General features: G+C 59.7%; 1 protein-coding gene across 3 annotated transcripts in view; it reads left to right on the top strand.

Annotated features, from left to right (window-relative positions):
- Window positions 1–18400, top strand: part of DENND3 (DENN domain containing 3) — a 50689-nt gene extending 32289 nt beyond the window's left edge. For 2 of the 3 annotated variants that reach the window (XM_046001543.1, XM_046001526.1), the window contains 10 exons: window positions 284–543; window positions 1292–1462; window positions 2548–2677; window positions 5265–5372; window positions 7942–8081; window positions 10341–10495; window positions 11579–11712; window positions 16302–16420; window positions 16506–16643; window positions 16825–18400. In XM_046001543.1, coding sequence (XP_045857499.1) covers window positions 284–543; window positions 1292–1462; window positions 2548–2677; window positions 5265–5372; window positions 7942–8081; window positions 10341–10495; window positions 11579–11712; window positions 16302–16420; window positions 16506–16643; window positions 16825–17025 — 1556 coding nt within the window. In that variant the 3' untranslated portion in view covers window positions 17026–18400. The remainder of the gene's footprint in view (window positions 1–283; window positions 544–1291; window positions 1463–2547; window positions 2678–5264; window positions 5373–7941; window positions 8082–10340; window positions 10496–11578; window positions 11713–16301; window positions 16421–16505; window positions 16644–16824) is intronic. The other variant, XM_046001535.1, reaches the window with a different exon arrangement.
- The last annotated feature ends 1149 nt before the right edge of the window (window positions 18401–19549 follow it).

Below are 19549 nucleotides of genomic sequence, written 5' to 3'. Positions count from 1 at the left end.
ATGGGATGCCTGCCTCTGGGTCCAGTGGTGCCCCGGGGCTTTGACACTGAAAAATGCCCTGAGAGTTACTGTGGCCACCAGGGTCAGGCCACACAGCAGTCCTTGTCCCTGGGATCAAACACCCACACTGGGCATGGGCAGTGGGGGTAGGGAGACCTGGGCGCTGGCGCCCCTTGCTGGCCTGTGTGGACAGTGCGCCACGTCTTGGGGGCGGGGGCGGCCATCTGCCACACACAGGCCGTGTATGTAGCTCTAAGAAATCTGTCTTATCTACCAAACCAAGGACACCAGAAACAGATCGACCCAGAAACATTCAAAGATTTCTACAGCTGCTGGAAAGAGGCAGAAGCAGCGGCCCAGGAGGTCAGTCTGCCTCCGTCGGTGATGGAGCACCTGGACAAGAACGAGTGTGTGTACAAGCTGTCGAGCTCCGTCAAGACGAACCGCGGCGTGGGCAAGATCGCCATGACCCAGAAGCGCCTGTTCCTCCTGACGGAAGGGAGACCGGGCTACGTGGAGATTTCCACCTTCAGGAACATAGAGGTGAGAGAGCAGCCAGCCGGCCCGCGCTGTTCGCTGCCGGGAGGGGCCCTTCCAGTGTAGATGTGATCGTCTTCCCCACCAAGGACACTCGGTCCTGGCCTCCCCTTCAGCCTTATGTGTGTCTTTGAGAGGCGAGTTGGGTGTGTTAATCCGGCTCTGAATACTGCTGGGCACGGAGAGGCAGGAAGGTACTGCAGCCGCGGTGAACGTGGCCCGTGGGTCCCCCCCAGCCCTGTCCGCCAGCCCCCCAACACCGGCTTGCACAGACTGCCTCCTGGAATTCCAAAGAAAGAGAAGCATTTCAGGAGGCAGGAGTGAGTGAACCCTGTTCGAACCCCGCGGACGACAGCCTTTGTGCGGCTGTGCCAATGGGTCATGGCCTTGGTCGGCCGGGAAAGCCCGTGAACTCTCAGACACGGGCGGGGGTCCAGTTCGCTGGGACTAGGGTCTGACAGCAGGGTCACACGGAGGCCCCTCTCCGGGGCCGTCCCTCTCCTCGCGCCCGGGACCGGGCTCCACCTAGGGCATCCTGCCCTGCGCCCCGGCCAGCCCCAGCTCTGCCCCCTCGGTCCTGTGCCTGCCTTCCCGCTCGGGTGGCCGCTGCTGAGTGCCCAGGCAGGTGCGGACAGGGCGCGCGCGCGCACAAAGCAGTGGGGATCTCCAGACCACTGCTCCGCCACCTTCCCTTGCCGACCCGAGTTCCAGGGGACATCTCTCTACCTGCTTCTTCTTTTTTCTGCCTCCGCAGGAAGTGAGAAGTACCACGGTAGCTTTTCTGCTCCTGAGAATCCCCACTTTAAAAATTAAAACGGTGTCCAAGAAAGAAGCGTTTGAGGCCAATCTGAAGACGGAGTGTGACCTGTGGCACCTGATGGTGAAGGAGATGTGGGCCGGGAAGAAGCTGGCCGACGACCACAAGGTCTGGGGACGCGCACGCCTGTTCGTCCCAGCCCCCGGCTCGTCTCAGGGGCTCGGGTGCGGCCCTGTGAGCGCACGTCGGGTTAGACGAGGTCCCTCTAGAGGCACCGGAGATGCCGTGGTTTGTGTGGCCCAGTGCGTGGCCAGTGGCATCTGGGAACACTGGAGGAACAGGGGCCGGACTCCGAGGTCGAGCTGGGTCTTCCGGGCACTCCCTGCGCCAGTCGCCGCCTCCCCCTCCCCCCGGCCCCCAGGACTAGGGGGCACGTCCTCGGCTAGACCTGCGCTCACAGCCCAGGGATCTGTGTTTTCAGTCACTCGGGCCACACTGGTGGCTTTGCGTACACGCAGTGAGGACGGTGCCGGCACGAAGGGCCCATGGACGGAGGCCCAGATGGGGCCCTGGTGGGGCAGAGGGGTTTGGCTGTCTACACCAGCCGGCAGCCGCGTGCGCAGAGCGTGGGTGGGAACTCACACGGGGGGCAGGTCAGGGGCCGCGGAGGGGTGCCTGGCCCCCGGTCATCAGGGGAAGTTAGGGGAGGCAGCCACCATCCCCAGGGACAAACATTAGAAAGCACAGACACGCCACGGTGGGAGCACTGGCCTTCGTGAGGGAGTCACCGGGGCCCTGACTGCGGCTACGGAGGGTGCTGTTTTGTCTGGAGAGGGGAGGGAGCCCAGGGCCTCGCCGGGTTTGGAATGTTCCGTGACTTTCAGACCAGCCATCTGCTCTTACGCCTGCTGCTTTATTTCACACAAACTGGTACAGTCCAGCTAGAGCCCGCGGGCCACAGACCGTCTCTGGCTGTTCAAGCCACGGCCACAGAGCCGAGCGGTTGCCACAGAAATCCCAAGGCCCATGGAGCCCGCGTAGCTGCAGGACATATGGGCCAACCCCGGCTGCAAACGACCAGGGTTTGTCTTAACTCGGACGGACAAAAGCAGTCCCATGACATCGGCTCCTCACATCCACCGTCCGAGCGGCCTGGACAAACGTGCTTTTGCGAAGGTGCTGTTGGCTGTGACGTCACCAGGCCCGGCAGGCACTTGGCTGCCTGCGCTGAAACGAGCGCCTCTCTCCCGCAGGACCCCCAGTACATCCAGCAGGCGCTGACGCACGTCCTGCTGATGGACGCCGTGGTGGGCACGCTGCCATCGCCCGGTGCCATCTACGCCGCCTCCAAGCTGTCTTACTTCGACAGGATGAAGAACGAAAGTAAGGAAAGCTTGTGTGCGACAGAGCCGTGGTGTCCCGACTGTGCCTTCCGTAGTTGTATCTGGCTGACGTTAGAACCGATCCCGAATGACTCACTCTTTTCCTTTTTACACTTTAATGCGTGAATTTTTGCGCTGCATGCGTCCTTCCCTCCTCTTCCCGGGGCTCTCTGCACCTACCCGGACCCATGGAGGGGCTTGCCCCTCGAGCTCTGAGTGACGTCCCACACAACGCTGGGCGCTGTTTGCCGGGGCTTTTAGTTGCCAGCAAGAGCTCTCCGGCAGCTGGTCATGTGCTGTGTGGCTCGCGGAGTCCCTGGCGAGGTCGCTGTGTGTCCGGAGAGCCGTGTGCGTGGTCGGTGTATTGACTGGAGCCCGAGCAGAGGCCCCCGGGTGGACGGGTCTTTTCTTCCCCTGGATGTGGTTAGTTTCCTCTGTTAGGAGTTCTCGGATCCCCTGCGTGCACACTGACCCCGGCTCTCACATTCTGGAAGCCATACGGACACAGGTCGTGATGGGCTGTTTTAATTTTTCGGGGGTGGATTTTTAAGTCTAGGAAATAGCAAATGGGTAGGAACAACTTTATGCATCATTTTAGCTACTTCTGTTGTGTTTGGATTTTTAAATGACCTAAAAGCCAGCAGTCCTGTGCTTTGCATAAAGGAGAGAACAGAGAGGACTACTTACCTGTTACCCTCGCTCGGAGCCATGCCGCCCTGCGTTAGGTCCAACAACAGCAAGTTCATGAAACAGGTGAACCACGGAGGGGCGTCTTTAGACCATCTCTAGTCCCGTGTGTACGCGCTGTTTTCTTAAATCACAGCTTTGCCGAGACGGAATTTGTGCGCCGTACTCGGGGAGGGCGCACAGCTCCGTGGTTCTAGCGCACTCGTGGGCGTGTGCAGCATCAGCCGAGGGACATCTTCATCGCCCCAGAAAGCGACCCTGTACCACGTAGGAGCCACACAGCCCCAAGCAGCCACTGAGCCACACTCTCTCTCTCTGGATTTGCCTGTTCTGGGCGTTTCTCCTACGCCCCTCCTCCAGCACGTGTCCTTCTGAGAGGGACATCTTGCCTTAAGCACGCTGCTCTCAGAGCCCGTCCTGGAGCAGGTGTCCCATGTCACTCTGTCCTGGGGCTGAGTGCCGCCGAGCGGGTGGACCCCTCGGCTCACCGTCGTCAGCTGACCATGTGGGTTGTTTGTTGCAAATGCTGGGCACACGCGCGGGTGGGTTCTGTTTGCGATGCTGTCGTGGCTCCTGGGCACACAGCTGGGGACGCTGGCTTTTAAAATGTTCCTCCAGATTCAGAAAAACCCATTTCAGTTAAGTGTTGATTCGCTTTGGTGCATGTTGCCCTTTGCCACGTCTGTCACTGTCTGTGGGATCGCTGATGCTGCCTGGCCCTAGAATCCCCCCGTCCTGTATCACAGACCACCCCGACTGTGTCCTGGAACCCCCCCATCCCAGAACCCCCTTTTCTGGGAGCAGGCAGGATGCTCTGGTCACCGCAACCCCAGCAGAACGGACTGAGAGGGGCTCTTGTCAACAGTCCTAGAAGCAGACATTGGCGGCTTGTTATCCTTTTATTTTTTAAACTTTTATTTATTTCACAGACAGAGATCACAAGGAAGCAGAGAGTCAGGCAGAGAGAGAAGAGGAAGCAGGCTTCCCGCTAAGCAGAGAGCCCGATATGGGGCTCGATCCCAGGACCCTGGGATCATGACCTGAGCCAAAGGCAGAGGCTTTAACCACTGAGCCACCCAAGCATCCCAGCGGTTGTCAATTTTTTCATTAGGAACAAAATCAAACACTCCAGTTCAGCTCTTTATCTCATTTCTCTGCCAAAGCCTTCCGACTCCGTTACAACGAGGCACACCGTCCCCTTGGTGGGCACCAGTGCCTGCCGGCTCCGTGTGGTCAAGGCAGGTGGTCTCAGCTCAGTGTCCCTGACCCCTCGTCACCCACAAGAACTGCTCTCGGGTGAGCAAAGCTTGACAGGATAGAGGCAGGAAGCCCGGGTTCCGTTAGCAGCCTGGGGGCCGCTCAGGATGGAAGGTCTAAAAGTTAAATTTATGAAACGCTGCACCCAACCCGGCGGGGAGGTACTGGGGCAGGCTGGAGACATCTGTGGTTGTGGGGGGGGCTCGTGGCATCCGCTAGGGCGCCCAGGCTGCTGCTGGCTTTCCCGCAGTGCCCGGGTCCGTCCCCACAGCCGCCACAGCCATGGCCGGAGATGGCCACGGCGCCCAGGCCGAGAGACAGCTCTCGGGCTAGTTGTCTCGGTTTCGTCACTGGGAGACAGTAAAGGTCTTGTCTTTAGTGGATAATCCGCGACGGCCAAGTGCAGACAGAGGTCACACTCCTTTCCAGCTGGGATGTGAGCGGCCTCCCCGTCTTGCCCGTGGTCCGCACTCGGAGCAGGGATGGGGGCCCCGGGGCAGGGATGGGGGTCCCGGGACGGGGATGCCTTACCCTCTGGTCTGGGGCCAAGCGTCGGAAGCTCCTGGAGAGAGCGGAGAGCGCGGGCTGGGGGAGAATGCGGGTTTCCCGGAGTCCGCGACGCTAACAGAGCACTTGCGTTTCAGTGCCCACGGCGGTTCCAAAGACGACCTCGGAGACCCTGAAGCACAAGATAAATCCTTCGGCGGGAGAGACTTTGCCGCACGCCGTGGACGTCTTGTTGTACACCCCCGGTGAGCAGAACCGCTTGCTTCTGGCTGCCCCTCTCAGCCCCCCGGGGACCTTGGGTTTGTGTCCAAGGTCAGCCCTGACGCGAAGGGGGACAGGATGTGACATATGGTCCTTGGGGACCCGGGGTCTCCACGGGCTCCCAAGGCTCTGGTCTCCATGAGGTTGAGTCCACGAGCAGCTGCCCAGCTCACCTCGACAAGTAGAAACCCCCCACCACATCAGGGAGGCGGCAGCTGGGGGCTCACGGGGACTGATCTGGAGTTGGGGGACACTCCATGGAGACTCTGCCCCAGCCCAGTGGTCGCTTACGCCGCACGGCGCTCTACAGTTTGGACAGCGCTCGCACTCATAGCCTTTCCTCTGGGGGCGCTTGATCTGGGCCTGCCGTCCTGATGCCTGCGTCCCGGATCTTGTCTTGAGCTGTGGGCATGCGGGCGTCCGAACGCACGAGCACACGAGCACACGGCTGATCTTCGTGGCGCGGCTATGCGGCCAGACTCTTGCACACGGGCCTCCTGGGTTCCTGCAGGCTGCGGCAGCACGAAGGCCGGACAGGAACGGGCGCCGCTGCAGGTCTGAGCGGGGACAAGGACGCCTTCACGGAAGCCCTCCTTGTCGGGACTGAGGCAGGAGGGTTGCTCGCGGGCTCACAGATTTGGGAAACAAAGGACCTCGTGCTGAGCAGGAGAGAACCCACATCCGGGCGCTTGGCTTGGGCTCACGGAGGGTGCGGCGAGCGACTGTGAGCCCCGTGCTCTGCTCCCCGTCCCCTCCAGTTCTGCCTGCACAGCGTCCCCCAGCTCGCCGGTTCCAGAGGACAAATGGCTGCTCAGCGGCAAAGCCGTTTCCCGGCAGACGAGGACCCCACAAAGTGAGAGACAGAGCGTGGAGGAGGACAGAGCCCAGCTGGACCTCACCCCACCGGAGATGGGCCGGACTCCTGCACTCAAGGCTCCCGTTGACTCTGACACCACAGACGGAGACAGGCGTCATCGTGGTGTCTGGATAAATGAGTACTTTCAGACCTTGTCGGTTTCCTGCACATGAACACCGACCGGACTCCGGGCCACCCGTCACAACGGGCCGGGTGACTCTGAGAGCGTCCAGAAGGGCCACCGTGAAGAGTGGTGAAGCCCTTGTCCCGCGGAGTGTCTGCCAGTCTCTGAGGAGCGAGGACATGAGCGGGGCTTCAGCCAGCGCCGAGGGGCGAGAGGGCCAAGCCCAGTCAGGACCTGCTGAGAAGGGGAGCCCGGTACAGCCGTGGGTGGAGGCTCCAGACTGCAGCGCTGCCCGAGCGTTTCGGAGCCAGCTGTCTGGTGCCGCGGCCCAGCCTCAAAGCGTCCCAGTCCCTGGCAGGGCTGACTGTGTGGGGCCACATCTCCCCTAGGGGACCGGAGGCCATGGGACGAGTACCCCAGAGAGATCGACACATTTATGCGTCCTTGATCGGTGCCAGAGGGGATATGACCGAGTAGGGGTTTGAGGGACAGACAGTCGTCACCATAAGTGACGCTGGGACATCATGCATCCCTTGGCCGCACCTCAGGTCACGCAGTCAGTTCCCAGTGGACAGGAAGGATCGTGGGGAGGCACTGACGAGTGTAAACGAGTGAGGCAGGCAAGCTTCTCGCAGCCAACACAGAGGGCCATGACCTTGACCTTGGGGTAGAGAAGGAAACTGTGGGGAAGTGCTGGCCAAGAAGACATTGGTGAATTTGACTGTGAAGATGATGGATTTTAAAAAGACACTTTCTGGGCACCTGGGGGCTCAGTCGGTGAAGCGTCTGCCTTCGGCTCAGGTCATGATCTCAGGGTCCTGGGATCGAGTCCCGCATTGGGCTCCCTGCTCCACGGGGTCTGCGTCTCCCTCTCCCTCTGCTTCTCTCCTGGCTTGTGCTCCTCGCTCACTCGCTCTCTAGTAAAATCTTTAAAAAAAAAAAAAAATAGGACGCTTTGAAGAGAGTGAACAGGGTCGTCCGGACGTGGATCGGATGTTGGTAACACAGTGGAGCCGACAACGGGCTCAAGTCACAGAGGGGAGCCCCGCCCAGCTCGGGGCAAGCGAGCAGAACGCCCACCCCCAGAAGACGCCCTCCACGTGCGATGAGAGCCGTCGGCCGTTTGCGCCGTCGGGGGAGTGCAGACCAGTCACCGCCCCAAACCCAGAATCTTCACATCGTTCGAAAGGCCGAGATGCAGTGTGTGTGAGGACTTGTAGCCAGGGGACGTGTGTGCAGGCGGCGCGGGGAGGAGGCATGCATGGGGGCCGCAGGACGGCTCCCGCCCCGGCTCACCCGCCGCCCTCCTCCTGCCTTCGTCCCCGGCGCACACCTGCTCCTGGTCCCCCGCTCGGGCTGCTGGTCTTCGGTGACCACCCACCCATCCTCCAGACCCCGGCTCGGGGAAGCTGCGCTGGCCGGGGTACCTGCCCACTGTCTGTGTCGTTCTCTGGTGGGTCGGCGTGTCCCCCGTGGGCACCGGCCATGGCACACGCAGGGCCCCAGGCGGCACCCGAGGAATGACGTCACCAGCTTCCCTTTGAAGACGTGTTTGTGTTGCTTCCTCCCTCAGGGCACCTGGACCCAGCAGAGAAAGTGGAGGACGCGCACCCCAAGCTGTGGTGTGCCCTGAGCGAGGGCAAAGTGACCGTGTTTGACGCCTCCTCCTGGGCGGCCCACCAGCACTGCTTCAGAGCGGGCAATTCCCAGGTGGTGAGTGAGCGCCGTGCCCTCCGACGCGGCGGCTGCCGGGTCGGGCCCTGCGTTCCGGAAGGACGGACGCGTCCACCTGTCCACAGTGGTGGGGTGCACGTTACCCGACGGCATCGGCCCGTCCGGTTGCACTAGCCGGACACCTACCTGTTCTCACCTGTTAATGTCCGTGCTTGAGTACACGGCGGCTCGGCCACCCCCCAGCCTGGAACCCGAGCGTGGATGTCAGTGACGCGGACGCGGGGTCCTGTCTCGTCTCCGCGTCCCCTATCCCAAGCAGACGTGTGCAGCGTTTTCACGTCTGTGGGGTTGGAAACCAGGACTTATCCCGTGCTGCATAGTGGGGTGCCCGCAGGCACCAGGGCCTTAGCAATGGGCCATTGCAGGCACGTTTCCCCTGCTCCCCGAGGGCAGCTTCCACACCACCCGCAGCTCAGGGTTCGTTCCTGCCCAGCGCCTGGTGGGAGGCACCTGCTCTGAGCAAAGTAGCTGCTGTCCCGGGAGGTGCTGCTGGGAAGTCCTCCCCTCCGTCCTCCTCTAACGTGAGAACGGTCCAGTGGGGTTAGGGACCCCAGCGTCCAGCATCACTTAGTGTTAACTTTGGTGGCCATGTCCCATCACTTAAAATAATGTGGCCATCTGGGGCCCGGTCTGGGCTTTCCAAATGGCTGCGACCAACAGAAACCATGAATTCACCATGAAAACACCATGAATTCGGGCGCGCGTTGCTGGGGGCCGGGCGCATTCCTCACCACGCCGGCAGCAGACCTCACGCTGGCAGGACTGTGAGGTTACCGAATTATTCCCCTGTGACCACACAGGGAGCCTCAGCCGATTAAGTAACAGGGTCCAGATAAGATAGTTACTACGGTCTTGGTCTCGTCGTGCTCCAGACGGAACAAACAGCCGTTGAGGAAATCCTGTGTATTCTGAATTTAGTTTTTTGCTGTGGATCGTAGTGATGCGCATTTCCCAGTGACTTGTTAATAAGAGAATAACAAAATCCTCGTTAAAATAAAATCAAAAGGCCACATTACGGGGGCATTTCTGCTGCCCCCAGGCAGGCCAAGTAACAACATTCCCGCAGTGCGGCCGGTTCTCCCGCTTCCGGAAAACACCCTCGTGCTGGTCTCCTGAGATACTCCGTCCTGTTTCACAAGAAAGAAACTCGGACGGTTATCTAGGAAGACGCTGTCTCTTCTGAAGCTTGACATTCACAGCAGTTTATCTGAGATATCTTTGGGCCACTAACGAAAAACATTTACTAAAATTATACCAGTTCTCAGGTAGATACCTCAAGAGAAAGAGCTTCTTTTTTCTTTTAATACTTACTGTTTTTGGTATCAAACAAGTAAACTTTTTTTCTTTTAAAGATTTTTTTTTCTATATTTTATTTATTTGACAGAGAGAAATCACAACTAGGTAGAGAGGCAGGCAGAGAGAGAGGAGGAAGCAGGCTCCCCGCTGAGCAGAGAGCCCGAGGCGGGGCTCGATCCCAGGACTCTGGGATCATGACCTGAGCCGAAGGCAGAGGCCTTAACCCACTGAGCCACCCAGGCGCCCCTCTTTTAAAGATTTTATTTATTTATTTGACAGAGAGAAGGAGCAGAAACACAAGCAGGGGGAGGGGCAGAGGGAGAAACAGACACAGACCACCCCGTGCCGCAAGCAGAGAGCCCGACGTGGGTCTTGATCCCAGGATCCTGGGATCATGACCTGAGCTGAAGGAAGACACTTAACTAAGCCTCCTAGGCGCCCCAAGAAAGGGTTTTTTCAAATGATTAATTCTGAAATTAGTAAGCTAGCATCCTTTTCTAATTTATGGGAGTATTTATTGGTAAAATTAAAACTATCAATTTTTAGGGGTGGCTGGGTGACTCAGCCTGCCCCCTCCCTCGCTCATGCTCTTGCTCTCCCAAATTAAATAAAACTGGGGCACCTGGGTGGCTCAGTGGGTTAAAGCCTCTGCCTTCGGCTCAGGGCATGCTCCGGGGTCCTGGGATCGAGCCCCGCATCAGGCTCGCTGCTCCGCAGGAGGTCTGCTTCTCCTCCCTCTGCTGCTGTTTCTCCCTCTGTGAAATAAAGAAAATCTTGGGAAAAAAACTACGTAACGAGTTTACACACTGGTCCGTGGACAGAACATGACCGGGGTGCACAGGAACAGCCCCATGTGCCCCGGAGCAGAGGTGCGGGGTGGGGGGCAGAGAGGCAGAGGCTGGGAGCGCGTGGCCGACGGCGCTCTCTCCCGGCCTGTGTCAGAACTGCATGGTGATGGCGGAGCAGAACCAGGTGTGGGTCGGCTCCGAGGACTCGGTCATCTACATCATCAACGTCCACAGCATGTCCTGCAACAAGCAGCTCACCGACCACCGCTCCAGCGTCACGGACTTGGCTGTGCAGAGCGGGACGCCCAGGTACCGCCGGGCTCTGTGGCGGGGGAAGGGGCCCTGGGGTTCCGGGGTGGGCGGCGAGCCCCGAGCCGGAGGGGCTCACAGTCACGGCGGGCGACTGCCTGCAGGGGCCGGGCCGGCCATGTAGAGCGAAGCAAGCTGGTCCGTCACAAGCCAAGTTGGGGGATGTTCTCACTCGTTTCTGGTCCTGAGCACGGGGGAGCGGGTCGCTCCTGCGGGCCACCTGCAGGGTGAGTGCGGCTGGCACGTGGCCCTGCTCGCCTGTTCCTGGTGTCTGGGCGTCTGCCCGAAGCCCGCGGCTGCACACACGTCACTCCGGTCTGTCTTCCCGCATCCCAGTTTCCCCTGTAAGGACGCCAGTCACGCTGGGTTCGGGCCCCACCGTTAGCTTTGACTCGAGTGCCTCCCGAAGGGCCCCGTGTCCACGGACGGCCACACCCTGATGTCCTGGGGGTTAGGACTCCCGCCTATCTTTTTGGGATGCTGTGCAGTCCGTACGGTGTATTTGCTTCATCCGCTGTCCTCGCCGTCTTCAGCTCGTCTGCTCAGAGGCTGGCACCCGTCTCTTCTCTTTGCTGTGGGTCCCGTGCTTAGAACCGGGCCTGGCACACAGCGGGTGCCGCAGGGAGATGGGAGAGCGCGGAGGGCCATTCCCCTCCAGGAAGGAAGCAGAGGCTCCAGAAGCAGGTCCCGGGGCACAGGCACCCCCAGCTCGGCCGCTCTCCTCCACGCCTTGTCCCCTGAGTTTTAGGGGCACCGTCTGTCCTCAGTGGGGCCTGGCTCAGAACATAAGGAACTGAGCTGAAGATTAATCACTTTTGAGAGGTGAAGGGGCCACACCTCGCACCGGCTGGTGCCCGGCGTCAGGGGCTAGACTTGACTCCGTGGTCGTGTCACGGTTCTGCAGAGCGGGCGGCAGACACCGCGGGGCGACGAGAGGCACCCTCAGGAGACCACCCGTGCCTGCTGCGTGGGTCCCGTCGTAACTACTTGTTCTGTCCAGCGGGCACTGTTTGCTGGGGCGGGATGGGGACTCTGGGCTCTGGGCGTGTTGCCGCTGAACTCACGTTGTGTTCACACCACCAGCAAGGTGTACTCGAGCAGCACGGACGGGACCATCCTGGCGTGGAATGCGAGCACCCTGCGGGTGACCAACAGGTTCCAGCTGCCCGGCGGCCGGCTCTCGTCCATCAGCCTGCATGACGGCTGCCTCTGGTGCTGTAAGTCCTCGGGCCCCTGCCGTCCCCGGGCGCCGGAGCCCCGCTCTAGGAAAGGGAGACGGGACGCGAGCTCGCGGCCGATTTCCTTTGCTGTGCACCTTTCCACCTTCCAGCTTGGCCTGCTCTGTGCTCGCTGGCTCCCTGCTCCCCTCCCGTGCTGGCGGCGTCTCGGGCCTCCTCCACGGCAACCGGGATGCTGGCATCCTTCTACCTGCTGCCTCTCGCTCCTGCTCACCTCTGCTCTCGCTGAGCCCTGCTTGGGGCGTGAGTGCAGCTCGTGCCCCGGCAATCATCACTGCTCCTCCCAGGAGCCCTCTGTGGCCCCGTCACTCTGTGTGTGGCCCATGTCCCCCCTGCCGGGCACACCTCCGCCCAGACCCCAGGCGTGTCTGTGGAGCTCGGCCGGGCACCTTGCCCGGGCTGTGACGAGGACGAGCAGAGGCTGCGGCTGGAGGCGTGGGTCCTGCATCTCTGAGCAGCCCAGAGCCCAGATGCCGTCTGCACTTCTGAGCCTTTCCTGGCTGTGCCAGATGCCAGGGCCATGGTCACGAGCACAGCTTTCTGGACTCGAGGCCTGTTTTACATGAGGGAAAAGGCACGACCTCGTCGTTTGTTGGCTGTGGACCAAAGCACACACCACAGAACTACAGTGGTCCAGGCTCTTCCATCACCGCGGGAGGCTCCCCTACGCCGCGTTCCGGGCAGCGCCTGCCCACAGGGCACCCGGTGTGGATTCTGCCGCCGTGTCACCTGTCCCGGGCCTTCCCTGCACGGATGCCGGAGCCGCGCGGTTCGCGAGTCTCGTGTGCTCAGGGCCACCTGCGCTGTTTGGCTACAGCTCGCTCCTCTTGGGGAGGTCGATGTGGTTGTGCGATTATCCTGCGACGGCATCGGGGAGTTACCCCGTGTTTACCCCTTAGAGACGCCGTCGGACTCTCCTTCAAAGCTGCTGCCCCGCGTGGCGCTCCTGCACGGCTGGGTTGCTGGCATCTTCACCAAACCCGCTGGCTTTTACCGTTGAGGCCCTCGTGACTGTGTGGGGCGGCAGCCTCCCCCGGTGGCCGCGGTGCCTTCCCAGCCGTGAGCCGGCGCGCCTGTGCCCTGCGTGTGCGCGTGTGCTGGGCAGAAACGTCCGCGTGCCGGTCCGCTCGCTCCGAGCACCGTGCCGACAGCTCACGCGGGAGCCCGCCGTCCCCGGCACCCCCTCCCTTTCCCACCTTCCTCCTTCGCTTTTGTCACTCCGTCTGAAAGAAGGCAGGAAAGGAGAATTTTTGTATTTGATTTACTTTAGTGTCGTCTTCGCCCTCGATTCTTTGGTTTCACTTTCCCGTGGTTGCTCGAAGGATTGCGATCGGCAGCCTGAACGCGGAACGTAGGGAGCTCACAGCCGCATCGGCAATTCCATTGACCTCTTCCTGCCCCTTTCTTTGGCTACTGTTGTTAAAAGCAGTATCTTTTTTTGGTGATAAACATCCAAAAATATTTTTAAAATTTTTGCATAAGTACTGATTTTTGCCCATATATTTAACTGCTTCTGGAGAGGTCCGTTCGTGGTTTCCATCGGGCATCGCTCCCCTTAGCATTAAGCATCTCTCTTAGAATTTCTTATGACCTGAGTCTGCTGTAAGCGAATTCTAGGCTGACGGACTGGATCCCCCCACGGTTTAGAAATCTCTTTCCATGTCATGTAGGTTTGTGCGTTCCTGATGAGAAGTCTGCCCTCACTCCTGTTGTTCGGCTGAACACATGGTGTCTGGGTTCTGGGGCTGCGCGAGGGGCTGTCTTTGCTCTTCTCACGTCAGGCTGTAGCATGCTCAGGTGTGAAGGTCTTCACGTCTGTCTCGCTTGTGGTTTACTTTCATGAGTGGGGGAGACTTTGAACCGTTCCCTCCTAGTATTTCTTTTGTCCATTCTTTCTCCGTGTCTTCTGGGATTTTCGTTGTGTGTGTACATATGTGTGTCTGTGAACGTATACACACATACGTATTCTAGAATCAGTGTGATGTAAACATATGCAATAATGTTCTAATGTAGTAGGCTACTTGAGCATGTCGCCTAGGCCTCCGCACAGCTATAATTCTTTCCTTCCTTTCCTGTGTTTAGCTTGGTTAATCCTGAACCTTTTATCATCAGTGTCCTGTCTGCTGCTGGACCTGTCCAGCAAGTTATCATTTCAGCCCCCAAAATTTCCATTTCTTTTCTAAAGTCTTTATGTCCACCCATCCTCTATCTTCCTATGAGTTTTTAAATTTATTTGTAATAGTCAGTCGAGGTCATTCTTTGCCGGGTCCTGGGTCATCTGTGGGTCTGCTTCTGTGTGCTGTTTCTTCTGCTGCTGTTTCTTCTGCAGTCATGTCCTCGTGCGTCACGTATGCAGGAGTTCTTGTCGTACCCTGGCTGTTGTGGACACATCTAGAAGACTGGATTACGGCCTTCTTTCGAGACCATTAGGCTTTGTTCTGAAAGGTCACTGAATCACTTACTGGCCAGTCCTAATCCTGCAGAGCCTTGGTGTTCCGCTTCTCTGGGTTAAACATATTTCACTTTTGAGCTTAGTCCTGGAGCACGTGAAACATGTTCTCACATGCAGTCTTCACTTTTGTCAGCGTGGCTCTTTTGGGGTCGCAAGGGGATGCCTGCAGTATGTATGCAGCCTTCCTAGCTGGATGAGCTCCAGCTCTGAGCTGTTCCGCTTCTGCCTTCTCTGTTTATACACAGTTTAGGAGTCGGCCACGGATTTGAGAATTATACGTACATTTTTGGGCTCTCTCATTTTGGGGGTATTCCTTCCCTTCCCAGCCACATCAGCAGCCCCGAATCAGACCCTTGAGCAAGGTGGACAGTGACATAATGCAAGAACTCTTCTTCCTCAGGGTCCCGTGGAGACCGGGAAGCACCGGCAAGGAGAGCCTGGGTCTGGGTACAGGGCAGGAGTTTACTTCTCCGTTCAAGGACGTATGTCTCAGGCTTGATCTCCGGAGTGCGTGAGTGTGTGTGCGTGTGCGTGTGTGGGCGTGTGTGCACACGCGCCCTGGCTGCATTCTGGACTACCACAGCTGACCTGGCTCTGTGCTAAATAAAAGCGTCGTGTCAGGGATAGTGAGGGAGTGAACAGAGGACAGAATCGCTGTTATCTTCCAAGTTAATAGAGTCAGTGATTTCCCTTTAACAAGGAGAAGAGTGGGCGTTCTTCAGGCCACAGGGAGCGCACGCCTGACAAGTGTTGTCGTAAGTGTCTGCCAAGCGCAAGCCTCGGTCCCTCATCAGACATCACCAGCGCAGATGCTGGGAGCAGGTCGGGGTCTTCTGACATGGGGACCTCGGTGTGCTCAGAGGCAGACCTGACGGGGAGGGCCAGCCAGGAGGTGTGCCCCGCTCCTCCCCAGGCGTTTGGTGAGGTGAGCCTGAGGGGCTGCGGCCGTCCTCTCTAGCCCAGCAAGGCCACCTCAGATGTCCGCGTCCTCCCCGAGGGCTGCGTGGCGGCTGCCCTTGCTCGGGCTCCCCGCGTCTGAGGGCGAAGCAGACCCGTTCCCACCCCCGTGGTTCAGGCTGTGGCCTCTCTGGAGTCCGTGTCTTCATTTGCAAAGTGAGCTAGCGGACGGCCCTTCCCGCGGCGGAGCTCGCCAGTGGCCATAGGATGTGAGAGGCCAGAGCACTGCGTGCCGGGGACGGGGGCCTCCCCTGCCGCTGCCCTGCTCAGCCCCTCTTGAGGCTCGTCCTGTCCCAGGCCCCTTCTTATCGGGGCCCCTCTGGGGCTCTGTGTCCAGTGCACTGACAGGGGCCCTGGGGGCCAGAAGTGCCTTCCACGGGGCGGGCCCGGGGTTCCTGGCCCACCACGGCATCACAGGGGCCTCACCAGTTGGTCCGAGTGGCTAACGGCGTAGCTGGCCGACAGGCCGTCTGCAGGACCGGGTTTTGCTCGGGGGGGACCACCCTGACCCGAGCGTTGAAGCAGGAAGGAGAGGGTGAGGGCAGCTCTCGCTTTCCATGACCGAGGACCCCGCTGGGTTTCCAAGTCTTTGGGGCGACCACGGCCAGGGGTGTCCGAGGGGACCTACGGCCGCCTGCGGGCTCCCCCTCCCTCTGCATCCACCTGGGGCGGCCCCCGAGGCTGCGCCTGCCTGTCCCCGTGTCCGGGTGCTGGTGCAGCGGCCTCAGTGCTGGGGTCGGGGGCCCGGGCCGCCGTCCCAGCAGGACAGCTCTCGGGCTGGCCAGCCACCTGAGGCCGCCGAGCTGCAGCGGCTCTCGGGTCACAGACATTCTCCGAGTCACAGATGAAGATGCACTTGGTGACATGTGGCATTGTCACTTTGAATTCTCATTCGCGACGGGGGAAGGACTGACTGGGACTTGCGGGGACGGGAGAGCCACAATGACTGCGGCAGGAAGGGTTCCCAACGCTAACGTGATCCCACAGGGTCTGCGGGGCCTCGGGAGGTGGGCGGGCGTCAGTCACAGCGGGGAGACGGCCCCCGGGGCTGCTCGGCCGACGCTGGCACCTGCCGGTTGCCCAGGGTGACACTTCGAGTGGCTTCATCCCTGGGCCCCGGGTGCGCCCCCGGGCCTCACGCTCGCCCTCCCTTCTGCAGGCACAGGGAACAGAATTGTGGCCATGACATCGAGCGGACTCCTTTGTCAAGAACTGAGGATCAGCGAGAACTTCAAGGACATCAGCACGTCCTTCCTCAGCTTCCAGCTCCTCCCGGAGGTATCTGTCCGGGCCGCAGCGTCTGTCTGGGCGGGCTCCCCGGGGCGGAGGGCCACCGGCAGCCACACGGTGACCCGTCTTTCAGCAGGAGCAGCTCTGGGCGGCCTGTGCCGGCCTCGACAGCATCTACACTTGGAGCCTGAAGGACCTGACCCGGCGCCCTCAGGCCGTTCGCCTCCAGGACTGCTCCGAGGTCACCTGCATGATCACAGTGAAGAAGCAGGTAAGGCGGGGAGCCACGCCCCCCCCCCCCCCCCCCAGCTCTTGCCCTGGCCGCGTCCCCTCGCGGCCTGTCCAGGAAGGACTCAGATTCGGGGCTGTGCTGGGTAAAGCACGCCTCCACGGGGCTCCCTTCCCGGGACAGTCTGCGTGTGGCCGACGCCCCCTCCGTTTCTCCCTGGCAGATCTGGGTAGGTGGCACAGGCCTGGCACAGGGAAAGTCCAAAGGGAAAATCTACGTGATCGACGCCGAGAGGAAGACGGTGGAAAAGGAGCTGGTCGCCCACGTGGACACGGTGAAGACCCTGTGCTCGGCGGAGGACAGATACGTGCTGAGCGGGTCGGGCAGGGGGGAAGGGAAGATCGCCATCTGGAAAGTCGAGTAAACGCGGGTGAACATGCTGAGCAGCGCTGTGTCCCGCCCCCTGCCGGCGCCCCCCCAGGAAGGTGGGGGAGGGGAGCTGATCCGGCCCCCTGTGGGGGAGGGCGGTGTGCCGCTCTCCTGATTCCAACAGCAGCTTGGGGTGCTTCTCCGGCAGGCAGCTGGATCAACTTGCTAACAGGCTCTGCCGTGAAGTCACCCTGTGTGTTGTCTAGAAAGTTCCAGATCTCACGACCAGGGGCCAGCATCAGAGCGATTTAGGGAGGGAAGCGATTTAGCCCCATCACGTATGACCGGCAGATCTCAAGTCTCTGGTGTGCGTTTCCTCTGCTTTGTTCATTCAACAAGTGTACAGTGAGCATCAGCGCGCAGGGGACCTAAGCCTTCGGCTGACCGCTTACTTCCAGCCACGTGCGGGAGAGGAGGTGCTTTTTAAATGACAGCTTTGTGGCTGGAGAGATTGGTGGCTGCCCTTGCTGGGCCCACTCAGAGCGGGTGACCCAGGACGGCACAGGGAGGGGACGGCACCGGGCTCAGGGTGTGTGGCCAGGCTGGGCTGAGGCAAGCTCTGTGTTTCTTTAACTAACTTCCAGTCTTTGTAATGAAGAGACCTAGACAGACTGTGCTACCAGAGATCCCCGAGGAGGAGTTCCCCCTAAAAGAGCATCCACGATCGAATTTTCTAGTGACGCTGCTGCCACTCGGTCGCATATATTTCAACCATCTGAATCTTGTCTGTTGCTGTAGATGGTCTGTTATTTATCTGAAACGATCTATTAGCTATAAATAAGCATTTGCAAAAACAGACCTCTTACTGTAATACAGAGATGTCCCTCCCTCAGTGTCCAGGAGGGAGCATCCCCCGACAGCACCGAGTGAGGGTCTGTCCCTGTCCCCCGATGGACCCACCATGAGCTCAGCTGCAGATGGGGCCGCTGGACCCTCTGCCCTGCGCTTGTGGGACTCAGAGGCCGCGCTGACCCTGAGAGGTCAGAGGCGGTTTGCCAGCCCCCGGGATGGGCTGAGCTCAGACTGTCCAGAGCCCCCAGACAAAAGCTTAGACCAGGCCTCGCTCTGCAGAACTTACGTGCTTTGCACGGTCCAGATCACAGACCCAGATTTTGGGGTGTTCTGGGAATGTGCAGAGAACAGCCAGGTGGCCTCATGCCCCCGTGACTGTGCTTACAAAGAAGGGTGTTCCTGACTTCTGGAAGCGAGACTCGGCCGTAGCAAAGGACACAAGGTTGAATTCTGCTTTTGTAAACACGTGAAAAATTACAGTCAAATCCGGTCAGAAACACTCATAAATTATTGAATGTCAGTCCACACGTAACCAGCTATTTTTACCTTGTTGATAATAAATTCCTTTGTTTATTAAACGCTGATGTCCGAGACCCTCACTTTCCCCACATTCGCTGGCGGGCGAGAGCGATAAAGTAAGCCGGGGCCGTTTGGGGTTTGCCCTGCAGTCACACGAAGCGCACGTCCAGTTACTTTAATGCCGACTTTTCGTTCCCTTGACTCTTGGCGATAATTTCCAAGCTCTTACAGGACGGTGACAGAGGGGCCGGTGGGGGCTGTTAAGGTGAAAGGTCACTTTCTGCCTTCGGTGTCTCCTCTGTGCTCGGGGGACTGTCCGTGATGAACACCTTGTCACGGGAAGCCCCAGGGGCTTCCGTTGGACGATGCCTTCCCCGCCTTGGCTCCAGAAACCGGAATTAAGTTGGTACCAAAGAAAAAGTTTATCTGGAATGGGAAGCCGGTCTACCAGGATTTCAGCGCTCCAGCCGTATCTCAAACAAGAGAAGAGAAAGCTGGCTTTGGGGTGCGGCCCTGGGCTCCAGCACCAGAGGCAGGCTCGCCCCGCTCCTGCTCCCGCTGCACAGATGGTCCCTCGGCCCGGTCGCCGGGAGCCGCTCTCTGAAGATGCAAACACATTGGCCACTCTCATTGACAACCCGGGAATCGGATGTGAGTGTAACATCTGAATTAAAAGCGTATGACTGACTTCCGTCCGTTTCTAGAAGGTTCCTTAGGAAGATGAGGTACTTTCCCTGCAGGGTTGGGGAGGGCTTGGCCAGAGAGCCGGGCAGAGCTGCCCTGCTGTGTCTGCTGCCTGGAAGCGTCTGGAAGCTGTGGGGTCCCTGGGGGCTCAGGCTCGGATGCTCAGAAGCTCGTTTCTCACTTGTGCCACTAACTGCGAGGCTGCAGCGTGGCCTTGAGCCTACAGGACTCCAGAGCTCTGGGTTTCTGTGCCTCGGAACAGAGAGGGGGCTCAGGGCCCTAGTCCTGGCCTAGTCCTGGAAATCCTGGGCTGGCGTGGCGACTAATAAGGGCACTCCCCCGCTGGGCCCAGGACCAGCCCAGAGAACACTCCAGCCAGGCTGCTTTACTGGGCACTTGTGAAAATGCTCAGAATGAGCTCGTAAGCATGTGATCGCAGCTGCAGTGGCCCGGAAAGGCCAGGCCATGTCCTGACCCCATGTCCTGCGGGTGTGGCCCTGGAGATCTCTAGATGAGGTCATCCT

This window comes from Meles meles, chromosome 1 (genome assembly GCF_922984935.1).
Source record: "Meles meles chromosome 1, mMelMel3.1 paternal haplotype, whole genome shotgun sequence".
NCBI classification, from domain to species: domain Eukaryota; kingdom Metazoa; phylum Chordata; class Mammalia; order Carnivora; family Mustelidae; genus Meles; species Meles meles.
Note: the sequence above shows the minus strand (reverse complement) of the source record. Positions and strands in the feature narration are given on the sequence as shown.